This window comes from Oncorhynchus mykiss, chromosome 23 (genome assembly GCF_013265735.2).
Source record: "Oncorhynchus mykiss isolate Arlee chromosome 23, USDA_OmykA_1.1, whole genome shotgun sequence".
In the NCBI taxonomy this organism is placed as follows: Eukaryota; Metazoa; Chordata; class Actinopteri; order Salmoniformes; family Salmonidae; genus Oncorhynchus; species Oncorhynchus mykiss.
Window position 1 is genome coordinate 26,506,040 of NC_048587.1, and position 17,432 is coordinate 26,523,471.

Sequence of the window (17,432 nt, forward strand, 5' to 3'; positions counted from 1 at the left end):
TCTTAAACTAACCGCCCTGGCATACTTGAAGAATCACGCAGCCCTTTGTTTACTCACACATAAGCCGTTGCGGTGTAGGTGTTTCCATTGCATGGTCTGCTTCAAGTCATGCACATATGTTTTGGCAAATGTTCTGTGCCCGGCTGCATGATGCGGAATTTTGATGACTTTGGTGATGCTTTGCACAACAGATTTGGGAGAAAATATATTTTTGAATAGCCAGCAAAGGCAATCAGGAGTTATTTAAGTATCTGTCACTAACTATTTTTCCTGGGTAAATGGATTGGGTAAGTAAGTGCAGCTGCGTATGTTGCCTCCCAATAACAACACCAACTGGTCACTGACATGTTTTTCTTTTTTACTTACTTTATTCCCCACCCCCTCTTGTTTTTGTTTTTTTACAGAGATTGAAATCTGACTACTAACTGAATACTACTACTGAATACTAACTTTAAAAAAATGAGCACTACCACTTCTTCTGCTTTTCACTACCACTGCACTCCTCCCAGCACCCGTCACTGCTCTGCTAGCACTTCTACGGTCTGCAACTGCGGCTACTACTACCACTACTTCTACTACTACAACTGCTGCTGCATCAGGTGCTACACCAAAAGTCTGGCACTGGCTCTATTCACAACTCACCAGATGACTGTGATTCTGTGGGACACACCCCTCCCTCCTCTCTCAGCAGGAGCACTGTGGCCGTTCCTCCCCTTCCACATTCTACCGCAGCCAACCGGGGCCCCCCTTCCCTCGCTCGCCCATATCTGCAGTGCCACCCTACCCAGGGTGCCCTTCTGTCGCGGGCAGTGCACGCTCGGAGCCTTGCGTGGGACAGCGAGCACTTCATGAGCCTCCTGCCGCGACCCAACCACGCCCGACTGTCCCTGCAGGAGACACGCCTTTCCAAGTGACCGCCGACACTGACCTCGAGTCGCCATGGAGACGGCGCAGCAGCTTCGAGCCCTACCCACCTGAACTGCCCCTTGACCTGGACGCTGACGACTTGCCGGTCAGCGAAGTCTGACCCATGAACTACCCCCACACTACCCCATAACCTGGCAGAGGGGGTGGGCTACAGAGGAGAGGCTGTATGACAACGGGGGAAATGAGAAGAATGCTTTTGAATATCTGTGAGTAGCTGAACAGTGGGCCGCTTGTCTCATTTCCACAAAACTGAACAGAAGTCATCTGGATGGAAATGACAGAAAGCAGGCACTGAATTCCAAGCCAAAGTTGGTCTGTATAATGTGTCTGACTTCCAACCATCTCAACCCCCTGTTCGTGAAGCTGTTAATCTACCCCAGCTAGTCAACCCTAGTCACATTAGAGTTGGAGGTCACTCAGACAAAGAGACAGGGGGGTTCTGTTCTCACGTTTTCATTGTTAGGCATCTACTCAGTGGTCAAGGCATGTGGACACACATGATGTCCTGGAATCCCTGGAATCCGCTGTCTCTGTGTGGGCTGGGAGGGTGAGATTCACACTGAACTCTACACCAAAGATTCCGCGCTATTTGCCATTGTCTCCCACCTGCTTGCTCTGTTCTTATTTATTTAATAGGGTTAATTCAGTTTAGAAAACGTTTTTATGTTGATTTAAAATATACACACCGAGTGTATGAAACATGAGGAACACCTTCCTGATATTGAGTTTCATCTCCTTTTGCCCTCAAAACAGCCTCAATTTGTCAGTGCATGGAGTCGAAGGTGTCGAAAGTGTTCCACAGGGATTCTAGCCCATGTTGACTCCAATGCTTCCCACAGTTATTCAGTTGGCTGGATGTCCTTTGGGTGATGGACCATTCTTGATACACACGAGAAACCCAACAGCGTTGTAGTTCTTACCCACTCAAACTGGTGCACCTGGCACCGACCATACCCTATTCAAAGGCACTTCAATCTTTTGTTTTGCCCATTCTCCCTCTGAATGGCACACATACACAACCCATGTCTCAATTGTCTCAAGGCTTAAAAATCCCTTCATCTACACTGACTGAAGTGGATTTAACATGTGACATCAATAAGGGATCATAGCTTTTACCTGGATTCACCTGGTCAGTCTGTCATGGAAAGAGCAGGTGTTCCTATTGTTTTGTGCACACTGTATACCTGCAGCTCATGACTACGTGGACTCACACAGATTAATTCAGACATTTGTGAGGCTAATATGTTATACCACTCTGTGCCAAGCAAGCTAGTAAGTGGGTATTTTTAGGTCCAATGCAACATTTATCTCACTATCAAATAATTTCTGGGTAACAATTAAGTGCATTACTGTTAAAATTACAAAAATAGCTTCTTAGCAAAGGGCTATTTCTCAATCAAGATTTTTGCTTGGTCTTTCTGGGAGTGGTCTGAGTGAGGGGCATAATTGTAAGACCCTAATGGAAGGGATATCTAACCTGAAAACCATCTGTTACTGGCAGAAGTTTGAAACTCCTTTTTGTTTGTAGTTTATTCATTTATACCATCACCAGGCAAGCCAATCTCATCCCACCAACTTGCATTATCTTCACAATTTCAAAGTATTATTCCAACCTCATAGTGTGGAAATATATACAAAACACAGAAAAATCATGTTTTTGACTGCACTGCGCCTTTATGGCAGCAAGCTATATTCTCTAATGACTGAATAGTTGTCAAGTAACATAGAACTAATCATACCTGTTCATTTCATGCATTCACTGTTGTTTTTATTGAACTAATGTTGTCTTTAGTTATTTGCTTTAATTTATGGTGTATGACCAAATTATTCTAACATACATTTTCTTTATCTGACGTTAAAACCTATAACAATCCCACTCTCCCCACACCATAGTATTACAGTTAGAAAGTTGTCGGTAAACGCTGTGGACTGGTACGAGAGGACTGTGCAGTTCTAAACCAAGCCATGTACATTTGCCTAATCCTAATCCTGCTGGGTACTGTAATGGGGTTTGGATTTGTACCAATAGGACTTCGGTGAGAGAGTAAGTTGTGCAACAGAGCGAGGTGGCTTCATTAAGGGACCAAAGTGAAAAGCAGTTACTTCTAGGGTAGGGATGGTCATTGTCTTGCAGAGGTGTTTAAATTAATACTCCTACCAACATGGCCACCAACATGCTTGACCCCTGACCTCTTCATACCTGTATACTGAACAGTGGCTTTAACCATTTTTTTTAGTGACTGCTGCCTGATTTTGTTTAGTTATGACAAAACTGACACTGACTGCTTTGTTCTGCGTGTGTGAAAACATGGTTTTCTTTGGTGACAGTTTGTTGGGATTGTTTTATTTTATGTTGTAATATGTGTTTAGATGTATATTTCCGTTTGAACTTCCCTGTGCCTGTATTGCAGGGTAGTGAAGGTCAACCCAACCATGCTACTCAATGGTCTTATTTCAATAGATCTCATTAGTGGTTCTGCAAAACCATACAGCTGCTCAAGTGCCTGCATAAATTCTATTAAAAAACAACGCTGTTCTAATCCATTTTGTCTTGTGTACTAGATTTTAATTGTCACTATTTATTATGTGGATGACTTGAAAGAAATAAACACTTAGAAAATGCTCGTGTTGATTTGAATTATTGCAATTCTGTTCAACCTAGATGAGCAGCGGCTCGTGATCTGCTCATCCAACTTTCCCACTTGCCATTTACACAAATAAAATCAAGGACTAAATCCAGATGATCCAGACAATTACAATTCTATGAAATCATAAACCTGGCTAAATACTAAAAAATGGTTCAACCTCTGTTACTCAGCCTAATAGTTAATTGTATGACTACTCTGCCCCCTGGTGGTGAAATATTAACATTTTGCTTTCTTCCCAGAGTAGAACTGTCACTACAACTCGCTCCTATACAGACTGACCTTTTGTAATAGTCAGTTAGCAGTCAACATTGTTTGGTGTTCTGTGTGAGCAGTGTGTGATATAAGTTGTGTGTGTGTGTGTATGGTTGAATGGAGGCCCACGGTGACAGTGATGTCATAGTTGCTTGTGGACAACAAAAACAACATCTGGATAGACTGTGGGCCGGTACGGCTCTCAGCGCCTGGAGTAGCCCAGTCTCTCTGCCTTTATTGGCCTACAACGGGCTTTTGTGGGGCATCTGAGAGACAAATAAAGCTGCAGTTGGCCCTAAGAGACCTTTGCATGTACTCATGCAGAATGATACATCACACCAACAATGTGTCCAAGTTGAGATTTGTCTTGCTTTATTTGGACTTATTAGGGTGTAACCTAAAATCGATTTCATCCAAAGGTGTTTTATTGGGTTGATATTGACCCTATAGGTTGCTATGTCATTTTCACAAAATACATTCAAATGGCAAGAGTGTTTACAACACCAAATGTCATGAACTCCCCTCTTCTTAGCAATGCAAGACAAAGTGAACCATTATGAAAACAGGACCCTCTCCATTGGGATGGAGGAGGATGGTAGGCAAGCCCCATAGCACCACAGGGGGCCCTAGGCAACCTCCATCCCAATGCCTGGGCCATGAGTATTGGTCCAACCACCTCATTAAACCATAGTCATTAAAATATCCCATAACCAATCGTATGTGAGAGCGGTTTATGACGGTGATTCATTGGTCCATTGTTTGCTGGATCTTTTACAGCCCACCACAGGCATCTTAACATAACTGAGCTGTGTTGTTCACTACACTATATAAGCCACTAGCTATAACATAGGAATTTCCGCTTCTCACACATGCAATTGGCCTATATTTACTCCAATAACAACAATTTGTGTAATCTTCAATATGTGCAACTTCAGAAAACTGTTTGGATTTCTGTTAGAATACCACGAAGAACAGTTTGCTAATTATCATAGGATCAATGTTTGTTGAAATAAAACGCTTTGAATGTTAGCTTTGCTTACAAAATGTATTGTGATTCATCCCCACCCAAGTTCCCCTCAAATTGGTTTCTGCTTTGTTTTGTTCATTTCTGACCACACATATGGCATAATTAATGAATTAAGAAATGGTGTATTTTTTTATAAGATTGAGCAATTATTTTATAACTGGCTTATAACCCACAGCCACCATAAAACCCCTCACACCATCACTCAATGTTTTTGTAGCCTAATTACATGAGTTGAGTAAGTTGCTAAGAGTGACTAGTTCGTATAGGGAACAGTAAAGAACTGGATGTTTAGGGCTGAAACTACATAATCTCCCTGGCAGACCTATATACATGCTTAATGACCAGGGCTGTAAAGTAATTAAGTAGAAACACTTTAAAGTACTACTTAAGTTGTTTTTTGGGGTATATGTACTTTACTATTTAGATTTTTAGAATGTAGTGAAGTAAAAGTAATACGAAAATCTAAATAGTAAAGACAATTATCTTATCTTAATTATTAGCATTCAAAATGTAATGAGTACTTTTGGGTGTCAGGGAAAATGTATAGAGTAAATGTAAAATGTACTTTTTACTCCATACATTTTCCCTGACACCCAAAAGTACTCATTACATTTTGAATGCTTAGCAGGACAGGAAAATCATCCAATTCTGCCTCTGATCTGGCGGACTCACTAAACAAACATTCTTTGTTAATTAGTCATTTCTGAGTGTGCCCCTGGCTATCCGTAAATAAAACATTTAAAACACAAGAAAATGTTGCCGTCTGGTTTTTAAATAAGGAATTTGAAATGATTTACACTTTTACTTTTGATACTTAAGTATATTTAAAACCAAATACTTTTACTTTTACCTTTGAAAGTTACGGTCACAAGACGCAGGCCTCCTTACTGTCCCTAGAATGTCTAAGCAAACAGCTGGAGGCAGGGCTTTCTCCTATAGAGCTCCATTTTTATGGAATGGTCTGCCTATCCATCTGAAAGACGCAGACTCGGTCTCGACCTTTAAGCCTTTATTGAAGACTCATCTCTTCAGTAGGTCCTATGATTGAGTGTAGTCTGCCCCAGGGGTGTGAAGGTGAACGGAAAGGCACTGGAGCGACGGACCACCCTTGCTGTCTCTGCCTGGCCGGTTCCCCTCTCTCTACCGGGTTTCTCTGCCTCTAACCCTATTACGGGGGCTGAGTCACTGGCTTACTGGTGCTCTTCCATGCCATCCCTAGGAGGGGTGCGTCACTTGAGTGGGTTGATCTTCCTGTCTGGGTTGGCCCCCCCCCTTGCGTTCGTGCCGTGGGGGAGGTCTTCGTGGGCTATACTCAGCCTTGTCTCAGGGTAGTAGGTTGGTGGTTGAAGATATCCCTCTAGTGGTGTGGGGGCTGTGCCTTGGCAAAGTGGGTGGGGTTATATCCTGCCTGTTTTGCCCTGTCCGGGGGTATCGTCGGACAGGGCCACAGTGTCTCCCGACCCCTCCTGTCTCAGCCTCCAGTATTTGTGCTGCAATAGTTTGTGTTGGGGGGCTAGGGTCAGTCTGTTATATCTGGAGTATTTCTCATGATTTATCCGGTGTCCTGTGTGAATTTAAGTATGCTCCTTCTAATTCTCTCTTTCTCTCATCTCTCGGAGGACCTGAGCCCAAGGACCATGCCTCAGGACTACCTGGCCTGATGACTCCTTGCTGTCCCCAGTCCACCTGGTCATGCTGCTGCTCTAGTTTCAACTGTTCTGCCTGCGGCTATGGAAGCCTGACCTATTCACTGGGCATGCAACCTTGTCCCGGACCTCCTGTTTTGGACTCTCTCTCTACCGCACCTGCTGTCTCTAACTCTGAATGATCGGCTATGAAAAGCCAACTGACATTTACTCCTGAGGTTCTGACCTGTTGCACCCTCTACAACCACTGTGATTATTATTATCTGACCCTCCTGGTCATCGATGAACATCCTGGCCATGTTCTGTTATAATCTCAACCAGGCAAAGCCAGAAGAGGACTGGCCACCCCTCAGAGCCTGTTTCCTCTTTAGGTTTCTTCCTAGGTTCTGGCCTTTCTAGGGAGTTTTTCCTAGCCACCATGCTTCTACAACTGCTTTGCTTGCTGTTTGTGGTTTTATGCTGGGTTTCTGTACAGCACTTTGTGACATCGACTGATGTAAAAAGGGCTTTATAAATACATTAATAGAAAATCAATCAAATGTATCTTTACTTTTACTCAAGTATTACAATTTAGTACTCTTTTCACCACTGTTTATGACCTCTCATAATCTCTCCTGTTGTAAGGCAGTCTGTGTTTATAGCTTTCTATTGATTTGAGAATTATCATATCAAGTTAATCAATGTTATAATGGCCCACACAAATGAATGGGAATTTATTATTCACTATTTAATTTTCTAAACAGCTATATTAAAATGGTTATCTAAAGGTACATATTTTGATTACTCCATCCATTACAGGTACAGTGCATAAGGAAAGTATTCAGACCCCTTCCCTTTTTCCACATTGTTACGTTACAGCCTTATTTTAAAATGGATTAAATACATTTTTTACATACAATACCCCCACAATGACAAAGCGAAAACAGGTTTTTAGATTTTTTTTTGCAAATGTATTCAAAATAAAAAAACATACCTTATTTACATAATACAGACCCTGCTATGAGACTCGAAATTGAGCTCCGGTGCATCCTGTTTCCATTGATCATCCTTGACATTTCTACAGCTTAATTGGAGTCCACCTGTAGTAAATTCAATTGACTGGGCATGATTTGGAAAGTCACACAACTGTCTATATAAGGTCACTCAGTTGACAGTGCATGTCAGAGCAGAAACCAAGCCATGAGGTCAAAATAATTATCTGTAGAGCGTCAAGACAGGATTTTGTCGAGGCATAGATCTTGGGAAGAGTACCAAAACATTTCTGCAGCATTGAAGGTCCCCCAAAACACAGTGCCCTCCATCATTCTTAAATGGAAGAAGTTTGAAACCACAAAGACTCTTCCTAGAACTGGCCGCCCGGCCAAACTGAGCAATCAGAAGGTCCAGAAGGTCCAGAGTTCCTCTATGGAGATGGGAGAACCTTCCAGAAGGACAACCTTCTCTGCAGTACTCTACCAATCAGGCCTTTTTGGTAGTGGCTAGACTGAAGCCATTCCTCAGTGAAAGGCACATGACAGCCCGTTTGGAGTTTGCAAAAGGCACCTAAAGGATTCTCAGACCATGAGAAACAAGATTCTCTAGTCTGATGAAACCAAGATTTAACACTGTCCTAAATGCCAAGAGTTACGTCTGGAGGAAATCTGTCACCATCCCCATGGTGAAGCATGATGGTGGCAGCATCAAGCTGTGGAGATGTTTTTTAGCGGCAGGGACTAGGACACTAGTCAGGATCGAGATGAACGGAGCAAAGTACAGAGATATCCTTGATGAAAACCTGCTCCAGAGTGCTCAGGACCTCAGACTGGGGTGAAGATTCACTTTCTAACAGGACAACTACCCTAAGCGCACAGCCAAGATAATGCAGGAGTGGCTTCGGGAAAAGTCTCTGAATGTCCTTGAGTGGCCCGGACATGAACCCGATCAAACATCTCTGGAGAGACCTGAAAATAGCTGTCCAGTGATGCTCCCCATCCAACCTGACAGAGCTTGATAGGATCTGCATAGAAGAATGAGAGAAACTCCCCAAATACAGGTGTACCAAGCTTGTAGCATCATACCCAAGAAGACTTGAGGCTGTAATCACTGCCAAAGGTGCTTCATCATAGTACTGAGAAATACTTATGTAAATGTGAGTTTTATTTGTTTATAGATTTGCCAAAATATCTAAACCTGTATTTGTTTTGTCATTATGGAGTATTGTGTGTAGATTGATGCAGGGGGAAAAACGTTTTAATCCATTTTGAGTCAGGCTATAGCTAACAAAATGTGGAAAAAGTCAAGGGGTTTGAATACTTTCCGAATGCACTGTATCTAACTACCATCGTGGGTTCGTCCAGCCTGTTCAAAGGGTCTAGTCATTCAGGCCAGTACTTCGATCCACTGTATATTCTATAAGTGTAGCATATTCCAAGTTAAGCCTATAATTAATTAAAATAAGCCTAAAAGCAAAATAAATAAATACTGAAGCGTTAGGGCGTCACACTCATACACCAATTGCAATGCGTTTTATTGTCTGGAAAGTGTGCCGGGTCATGTGGAATTGAATAGGCTTTAAAAATGCAGTGCCAGCAAAAAAACGCTAAATCTCATATTGGTGCGCAGTGGAAGTGGATCTTTCCAAATCCCGCTGTATCTGCAGTGGCTGCTCTGCTCTACAATTTTCAGCTAACATATTCAAACGTAATGCAAGTTTTAGAGTAGCCCTGACACTTCTTGTTTACTTCACAATTTTGGGGCAACAGTCCGTTTCACAGTAATCCATCATGTTTTGGTCACTATTGTGCGTAACCGTTTGCTTGGCATCCCTACCTGCCGAAGCACAGATCTCAAATAGGTACGTTGTCGGCTGTCCCAGTCGTTGTGACAAGGCGATGTGCCCACGTATGCCAGTTGAGTGCTTAGCAGGAAAAATCCTCGACCACTGCAACTGCTGCCCGGTGTGCGCCTCTGGAGAGGGCGAAGCGTGCGGCGGCAATGGAAAGCTTGGAGACCCGGTGTGTGCAGAGGGGTTGGAGTGTTCGGTATCGGGCGGAGTGAGCTACTCTGCCACCGTCAGAAGAAGAGGGAAGAGCGGTGTTTGCGCCTGCAAAACTACGGACCCTGTATGTGGCAGCGACGGTGTATCATATCGTAACATCTGCGAGCTCAAGAGAGTCAGCAACCGGGCGCTGAAACTTCAGCAGCCACCTGTTCTGTTCATTCAACGGGGAGCTTGTGGAAAAGGTAACTTATTTATTAGGCATATTCTTTCATTCCACCACTTGAATGTGCTAATTGTTTTATCAGTCCTTCTGGTGGGTTCCTAACTTTAAATCAGTGCTAGTGTAACTCAGCTTTAGACGCAAATACAATGTCTTCAGAAAGTATTTATACCCCTTGACTTATTCCACATTTTGTTGTGTTACAGCCTGAATTGAAAATATATATTTTTCATCCATATACACACAATACCCCACAATGAAAAAGTGAAAACACGTTTTTAGAAATGTTTACAAATGTATTGAAATACTGAAATATCACATTTACATTAGTATTCACACCCCTGAGTTAATACTTTGTAAAAACACTTTTGGCGGTAATTACAGATGTGAGTCTCTTTGGGTACGTTTCTAAGAGCTTTGCACACGGGGATAGTACAATATTTGCCCATTCTTTTCTAAATTCTTTAAGCTCTGTCAAGTTGATCATTGCTAGACAGCCATTTATTTTCAAGCCAATTTAAGTCAACTGTAACTCGGCCACTCAGGAACATTCAATATCATCTTGGTAAGAAACTCCAGTGTAGATTTGGACTTGTGTTTTAGGTTATTGTCCTGCTGAAACGTGAATTTGTCATACCAGTGTCTGCTGGAAAGCAGATTGAATCAGGTTTTCCTCTAGGATTTTGTCTATGCTTATAGCTGTATTTGGTTTCTTTTTATCCTAAAAAAAATATCCATAACATATATATCTATATATATATAGCATACATATATAGCTATAAATCTTCTTTGGGATAGGGGGTGATATTTTGACATCCGGATGAAAAGTGTGCCCAAAGTAAACTGCCTGCTACTCAGGCCCAGAAGCTATGATATGCATATTATTAGTAGATTTGTATAGAAAACACTCTGAAGTTTCTAAAACTGTTTGAATAATGTATGTGAATATAACAAAACTAGTGGAAGCTAGTTCCTATGGCTTCCACTAGATATCAACAGTTATTGGAAATTGGTTGATGTTTTTCCTTTGAGAAATGAAGAGGTACGGCTATTCAGAATGAATGTCAAGCCAAGTATACTCTTTTGTTTGGGGCGCCCTCAAAACAACAATTGATTGTGTTAGTCTGAATTTGAAATTGATTAAATCAAGATTTTATGTCACTGATCTACACACAATACCCAATAATGTTAGAGGGAAATTTGGTTTGTAGAAGTTAAAATGTGCTCAACAAATTGCATATTAAGTTGCATGGACTCATTCCATTATAAATAATAGTGGTTAACATGATTTGATAATGGCACCCTACCCTATTAGGGTACCTCAATCGACTACTGAATTAAAAGCACAGACCAGGGAGGTTTTTCAATGCCTCGCAAAGATAGACACTGGTTGTAGATACAGTATGCAAAAAATAAATAAAGCAGAAGCTGAATATCCCTTTGAGCATGGTGAAATTATTAATTAGGCTTAAGATGGTGTATCAATACACCCAGTCGCTACAAAGATACAGCCGTCTTTCCTAACTCAGTTGTCGGAGAGGAAGGAAACTGCTCAGGGATTTCAACATGAGGCCAATGGTGATTTTAAAACAGTTCCGGAGTTTAATTGTTGTGATGTCAGAAAACTGAGGATGGATGAACAACGTTGCATTTATTGCAATAGGTCATTGTTGCTGACTTTATCATGGAGTAGCCTATATTAATTTCTAGGATTAGATTAGAAAAATTGTCCATTAAGTTACAAAGAATGGAAAATTGTCTTTGGCGCTCCTGCTTACATAAACAATATAAAAACAGACATAAAACATACACATTACACACATTGAGCATTAACTCACGTCAGTTCATCAGAATCTTATTTAGGATTGTCTCTGCGGAGGGGATAAATAATTTCTTAAAGGTCCAATGCTAATCATTTCTGGGTAACAATGAAGTATCTTACTGTGATTGTTTTCAATGAAATGGTCAATGAGAAACAAAAATAGCTTCTCAGCAAAGGGCAATTTCTCAAGCAAGAATTTAGCTATTATTTGCAGAGAGGTTTGGAACTCTTTCTTATTGGTGATGTCACCATTGGCCACAACTCCATCCCACCAAAATTGGCTAAAATGTCAGGCCTTTTCAAGCAGCTTTTACACTAAAATGGCATTATCATAAGTTTCACAATTTCATAGTATTATTCCAACCTCATGGTGTGGAAATGTATATGGGCCTTTAATGCCATTCTTCCTTGCAAGTGGCACCTTTTGTTCTTCGAACGGACGGCATCATTTGGATGGAGGCATGCCGCTTGTGGGTGACCTGAAGTGCTTTCCTTGTAAAGTTCTGTGTGTACACTTTTTGGAGTTGTGACTGATTGCCGCCAACTATTTTGCTGGCCTGATAGACAACTTGTGCCAGTTTACTCCTGTTTCTTACTGAAACATTCTCATACCAGAAGATGTTGACGGTTAAAACACTCTGTAAGTGATCTGTACACCATGGTCAGTGTGTGTTTGCTTGCATTAAAACTTCGTAGCTTCCTTTAGTATAAAAACAGTACCTTTTGTATGGACTCTACTCTGTGAGTCCTCAGTTTCAGCCAGTGCAGCTGAGCTGCAATCTGTGACGCTTGTAATCAGAATCAGTGGGACTCAACATAAACCAGACCGTCTATCCATCCCAGATATGTTTTTGTTATGAAATATAACATTAACAATTTGTGGCATCCTTTTAAAGGGTTGCTATTTCCCTCCTCAACTTTGTCATTGCTAGAGCATTGTGTCATATAGCCTTGTGAATTATCATGGCTGGGCTTGTGTCATATAGCCTAGTGGATTATCATGGCTGGGTTTGTGTCATATAGCCTAGTGGATTATCATGGCATCTGATGTTGTTTCAAAAGTAGAATTTCAACATATTTTTACAAGGTTTGTCTGGGCATAAGCAACATTAGAATAGTAGAATACATGAGGTGCAATTTTGAAATTTGGTTGTGCATCAGCAGTTTTTCTCTTGTAATGTCAATCACTGACAGTCACTCAATTAGCCATGTCAGCTAACAATTTTTAGCAATCTAAACTTGTAGTAATACAGGGGGCCCCCATTGATTTAAAATGTTTATTTGTCATATACACATGTTTATCAGATGTTATTGCGGGTGTAGCGAAATGCTTGTGTTTCTATCTCCAACAGTGCAGTAAGTAAGTCACTCCCACCCAGATATCATTAAAGAGCAACAGACCCTAAAAAGCAACTTCTCATTTTGAAAATCTTCTATGTGGCATCGATATGAGTCAGAGTATTCTAGTGTCAAAATGGACTACTAAGTATTAATAGGATCATTTTGATCATAAAGTCGGCCTCGTCCAAAACTGAGATTTGCGAGCTGATAGGAAAAAATTATATGTCAAGGGTTACCATATCAGTTTTTCTGGCAGCACCCAAGTAATCATCAATTCGGATTACAGCTTCACGCGACCCAATCATAATGTGGTGGTCAATTTGTGTTGACATTCAATATCTCTATGGGGCTAGTTAGGTCCCATTTACATTACATAATGTAAATGGGACAATATTTTTAAATGTCAAAGGCACAAAATATTAATGACTTAATGACATACCAACTATAAGTTGTAGAAATTCATATACAAATATTGGCACTGCATCTGTTCCTAACATTTTCAAAATGTGAATGACTCTGAGGAGGATGATGCAGAAACGACCTTTACACTCACACCTCACCCACTGGTGGCAGAGATCAACAGTTCTTTAACTGTGTTCTTTAACTGTGTGTGTATGTCTGATGTGTTTATAGCAGAATCCACCTCTAGGCGAGTAAACTTTCACTGCGTCAGCTGCTGTGTGTGTGCATGTGCTCAGTGCATATCACAGTATTTGTTTTCAAAATGCTGCTTCAGTGTCAGACAGTTAATGTAAGTGTACAGAAGGCTATCTGAAGCTTTTTGAAGGTCTCTGTGTATGTATACCTTTTCCAACATGAGGACACACAAGGCAGGCCAAAGTTATGTCTGAGAGTGTCTCCTCCGTGATTGAGCAAACATTTGGGATGCAAATACTTGATCCAGCTCTTCTCCAGCTCCAGTCAGCCTAAAAAAGCAAAGTGCAGCTCTGTGCCAAGCTACATGAAGGCCTCTGGCCAAGTAAAGAGAGGCTCCAGACTACTGGCCTCACTTAAAGCAAACGCATGAAATTACACTTGGTACATGATGTAATTTGCATCTAGTTTCTGAAGTTGTCGATTATGCAAGTTGTTTGAAGTGTCACAGGATTTAGGTAAAATGTTGCTGTCCCATGGGCCCCTCTTGTGTTTTCTCAACTCATTTAGTCACAGACTGGGATATATGACCTGCAAAAACTAGTTTTAGATTTATTGGTATTTTACAAGAGGTAAGATAATACCAATGTTGACTTTAGGATGTTGAGAACAACCTTTTCATTCATTTAAATTCACACTCAAAGGAACAGCAACATTATGCACATCTCTGGTGAGTGATTGGGGCTTGCTGCTTTTACAATGGCAAGCTGTGTTGATGTGCTTTCAAATCAAATGAAAGTTAATTGGTCGCGTTCAATGGGGAATGTGAATTGTCTTTGATTATGCTTGGTGGCTCATATACAGTATGCTGACCGTGCACATATTTCCTCCCAGCCTTCTCGTCTCTGCCTCGCTTTTGCCACTCTTCCCCTGTTTCTTTCTTTCTCTATAACCATGTTTCCATCCACAGTTTCAGGGAGTCAAGTCATATTGTATGAAAAAAAAAAGTTTAAATCACGACAGTTGTGATGGAAACAGAAGGTTTCGGTGTAATTTTATAAATGCCGACAGATAATGTGTTCGTTCTATATGGTGGGATCTTTTTGTGTTGTTAAAATGAATTATGCAGGAAATGGCATTGGAAACCCATTTATGCGCAAATATTGATATAATAACTATCATATCGAAAGTACATTTGGAGTCATGCGATGATATGGTGTTTGGTCCTCCCACTAAAATTTGGGAAAACATGCAGTTTTCAGGCTATAGATTAAATAAATGATGATGAACTTCACAGGGTGGTGTATGAGCATGATGCTCCTTTCCAATAAACGTTGAAGGTCCCATTCTGGTGACATGATGATCGATGCTTGACTGCCATTTCACAAATATGAATATTCTTGCTGTTATCCATAATAGGTGAATCTCGTCATGTAGACTAGCCAACCTGCACAGCCTACCCGTACTGTCTGCGAGCTGTTGGCTAGAGTGCATGTACCAAGACAGGAGGAGGCCATTTGGTATTTAACGCAACAGTTTTTGTGACAAAACTATGGGTAGAGTTGAAAATGCTATGGAAACACATTGAACTTTAGATTTGTATTCGGTACATGAGAAATTAAGCGAATATTTTTTTTGTGTTCACTACATCATCACGCAGTGATTTTTATCTACAACAAGTCCATTTGGTGGAAACATACTGTACCATTGGTGGAGAAAATGTGCATATTTTCTTTATGTGGAGTCTAGAATATTCTCATGAAAATATGTCGGCAATTTGAAGAGAACCTAGTTTACTCCTTCCTCTGCTTTATCATTTTCCATATTTCTTTCCCCATTCCTTTCCCAGTCTCTGATCCCAAATATAAGGCACATTCCCAGACTGTAGTTCACTACCCAGTCCTCTAGACTATACCCTTTCTAGTTTCACACTTTCAGTTCACCAGCAAGGGTCTAGGGTCTAGGGACAGTGACCAGGGATTGAATTGGGATTGTGCTTTTCTGTGTTTGTTCACAGAGCTCAGTGACTATGTTTCCTTTGACTTAGGGACTCTCTCAAAGGCTTAGTGAATGTGTATTCAGTGCAGCCAATGCATTTGCTGTATCACAGCCTCGCGAATTACAGTAATACTGCAGAAGGAATGCAATCCATCTGACACTGCAACCCAATCCCTCTGCATGTAGGATGGGGATAAGGAAGAGCAGCTTCCTTAGGGAAACTCTCATAAAGTAACACGGAGACTGGTGTGTGTTGGGGAGTGCTTGATACAAGAGTGAAGTTTGGTTTCTTGATGAGGTCAGTGAGTTGGAGTGTGTCTAATTAGAGGGAGAGATACATACCTGGGTGGAATGTCTCTTTGAGAGGAGGTTACTGAGCTGGCCCTTGGAGATCATGACAATCTAAAGAAGCTCATTGTTTCATGAGCATTTGAGTGGTTTTGTGTGTTGCTACATGTTGCATAGACATAACGAGACATGTAGAGAGAAAATGTGGCTCCATCCTCCTCTACTCTTTCCCCCAGTTCCCCCACTTCTGAGGAGGTAAAGTTGAGGGCACAAAATTGAGGGCACGGCCACTCTGCCAGACAGCCAGGCCAGACGAAGGTAACTGATAAGACAACATGGACCACCATTCAGGGAGCCAGAAAAGACACGACTAACATGTAGCCTGCAGGGTAGGAGTGTTTTGCCAGTAACCGAAAGGTAAAAATCTGTTGTTCTGTCCCCGAGCAAGGCATTTAACCCAATGTTTCATGGGTGCCATGGATGCTGTTTAAGACATCTCCCCACACCTCTCTGATTCAGAGGGGTTGGGTTCAGTGCGGAAGACACATTTCAGTTGAATACATTGTTGTACAACTGACTAGGTATCCCCCCCTTTCACCCTTAGATGACGATAGGCTTTGCTTTGCTTCTGATGGTACCCCTCTCTCTTCCTCTGTCTCAGTCTGTAGTAAAGCATGCCTGCCTGGGGATTGAGCACTCAAATCAAAAAGCCATCTGTCTCAGTTTAACTATTTGTTTGTAGGACCTTTTTAAGTATATTTTATTTGACACAATTCAACATTGAAATAAATATTGCCAGTGAATGTGGGTCGACTAAACTTATACAGTATATCATTCTGTAAGGAAGCTTATGCAGATGTCCTCTATTTCAGAACAGTAAAAAACTGATTGTTTTTCAAAGGCATTCCAATGATATTCACGATTTTTTAAAAACCATTATTTAACTATGCAAGTCAGTTAAGAACAAATTCTTATTTACAATGACAGCCTAGGGACAGTGAGTTAACTGCCTTGTTCAGGTGCAGAATGACAGATTTTGACCTTGGCAGCTCGGGGATTCGATTCACCAACCTTTTGGTTACCGGCCCAATGCTCTAACTACTTGGCTACCTGCCGCCCAGGTTTAAGTAGATGCTCTCCATCCTTGGTCCATATGCTTTTTGATTTGTCTTGTGGTCGACTTCATTCCATCCGGCGTTGACCTGATCTGAACCCCAGCTCCTCCGACAGTGTCTCATTAATAAATAACCTGTCACTGTCTACGTACAAGGCAACAGTACCTTACACTGCTATGGAAGGAGCGCACACTGACTACATCTGGTTTGTGATTTTCCCAAGTCCGCAAGAAAGGTTTCATCATCAACTGGCACAAACCCACTCTCCTTCATTTCCACTGCAATGATGTGTCTGTGGAAACAAATCAGGTATGTCTGTCAAGAGGGAGAGCCAGGTATCATCATAACGTTGAGAAGTGAAGAAGACAGGTTGTAAATTATGACCTCTCTAGAGAGACTTCAGACTGATCTTAGGTCTAGATGTGAGACTTATCCCTACTGTCCAATCCCATTGTGTTTGAGCTATGTTCTTTTCCATTCCGTGATTTTCTTGTTTTAAACTTTAAGGAGAATACTTCAGACCCTGACCTTCATTGCAGATCTACTCGAATTGTACTACACCAGCTTAGCTCAA

At 41.4% G+C, this 17,432-nt stretch overlaps 2 protein-coding genes across 11 annotated transcripts in view; both read left to right on the forward strand.

Moving 5' to 3' along the window:
- Positions 1 to 17,432, forward strand: part of LOC110502508 (pleckstrin homology domain-containing family A member 1) — a 58,003-nt gene that overhangs the window by 34,680 nt on the left and 5,891 nt on the right. For 5 of the 10 annotated variants that reach the window (XM_021580566.2, XM_021580572.2, XM_021580570.2 and 2 more), the window contains one exon: positions 689 to 3,551. The exons of 1 other annotated variant lie outside the window; for it this stretch is intronic. In XM_021580566.2, coding sequence (XP_021436241.1) covers positions 689 to 914 — 226 coding nt within the window. In that variant the 3' untranslated portion in view covers positions 915 to 3,551. Of the gene's footprint in view, positions 1 to 404; positions 3,552 to 17,432 lie in introns of those variants that run through there. 4 more of the 10 variants (XM_021580573.2, XM_021580571.2, XM_021580575.2 and 1 more) reach the window with 3 other exon arrangements.
- The window catches only part of LOC110502507 (serine protease HTRA1A), a 30,318-nt gene continuing 21,962 nt past the window's right edge, over positions 9,077 to 17,432 (forward strand). Inside the window, exon 1 of the mRNA XM_021580565.2 lies at positions 9,077 to 9,722. Within this exon, the coding sequence (XP_021436240.1) occupies positions 9,263 to 9,722 (460 nt within the window). The 5' untranslated portion in view covers positions 9,077 to 9,262. The remainder of the gene's footprint in view (positions 9,723 to 17,432) is intronic.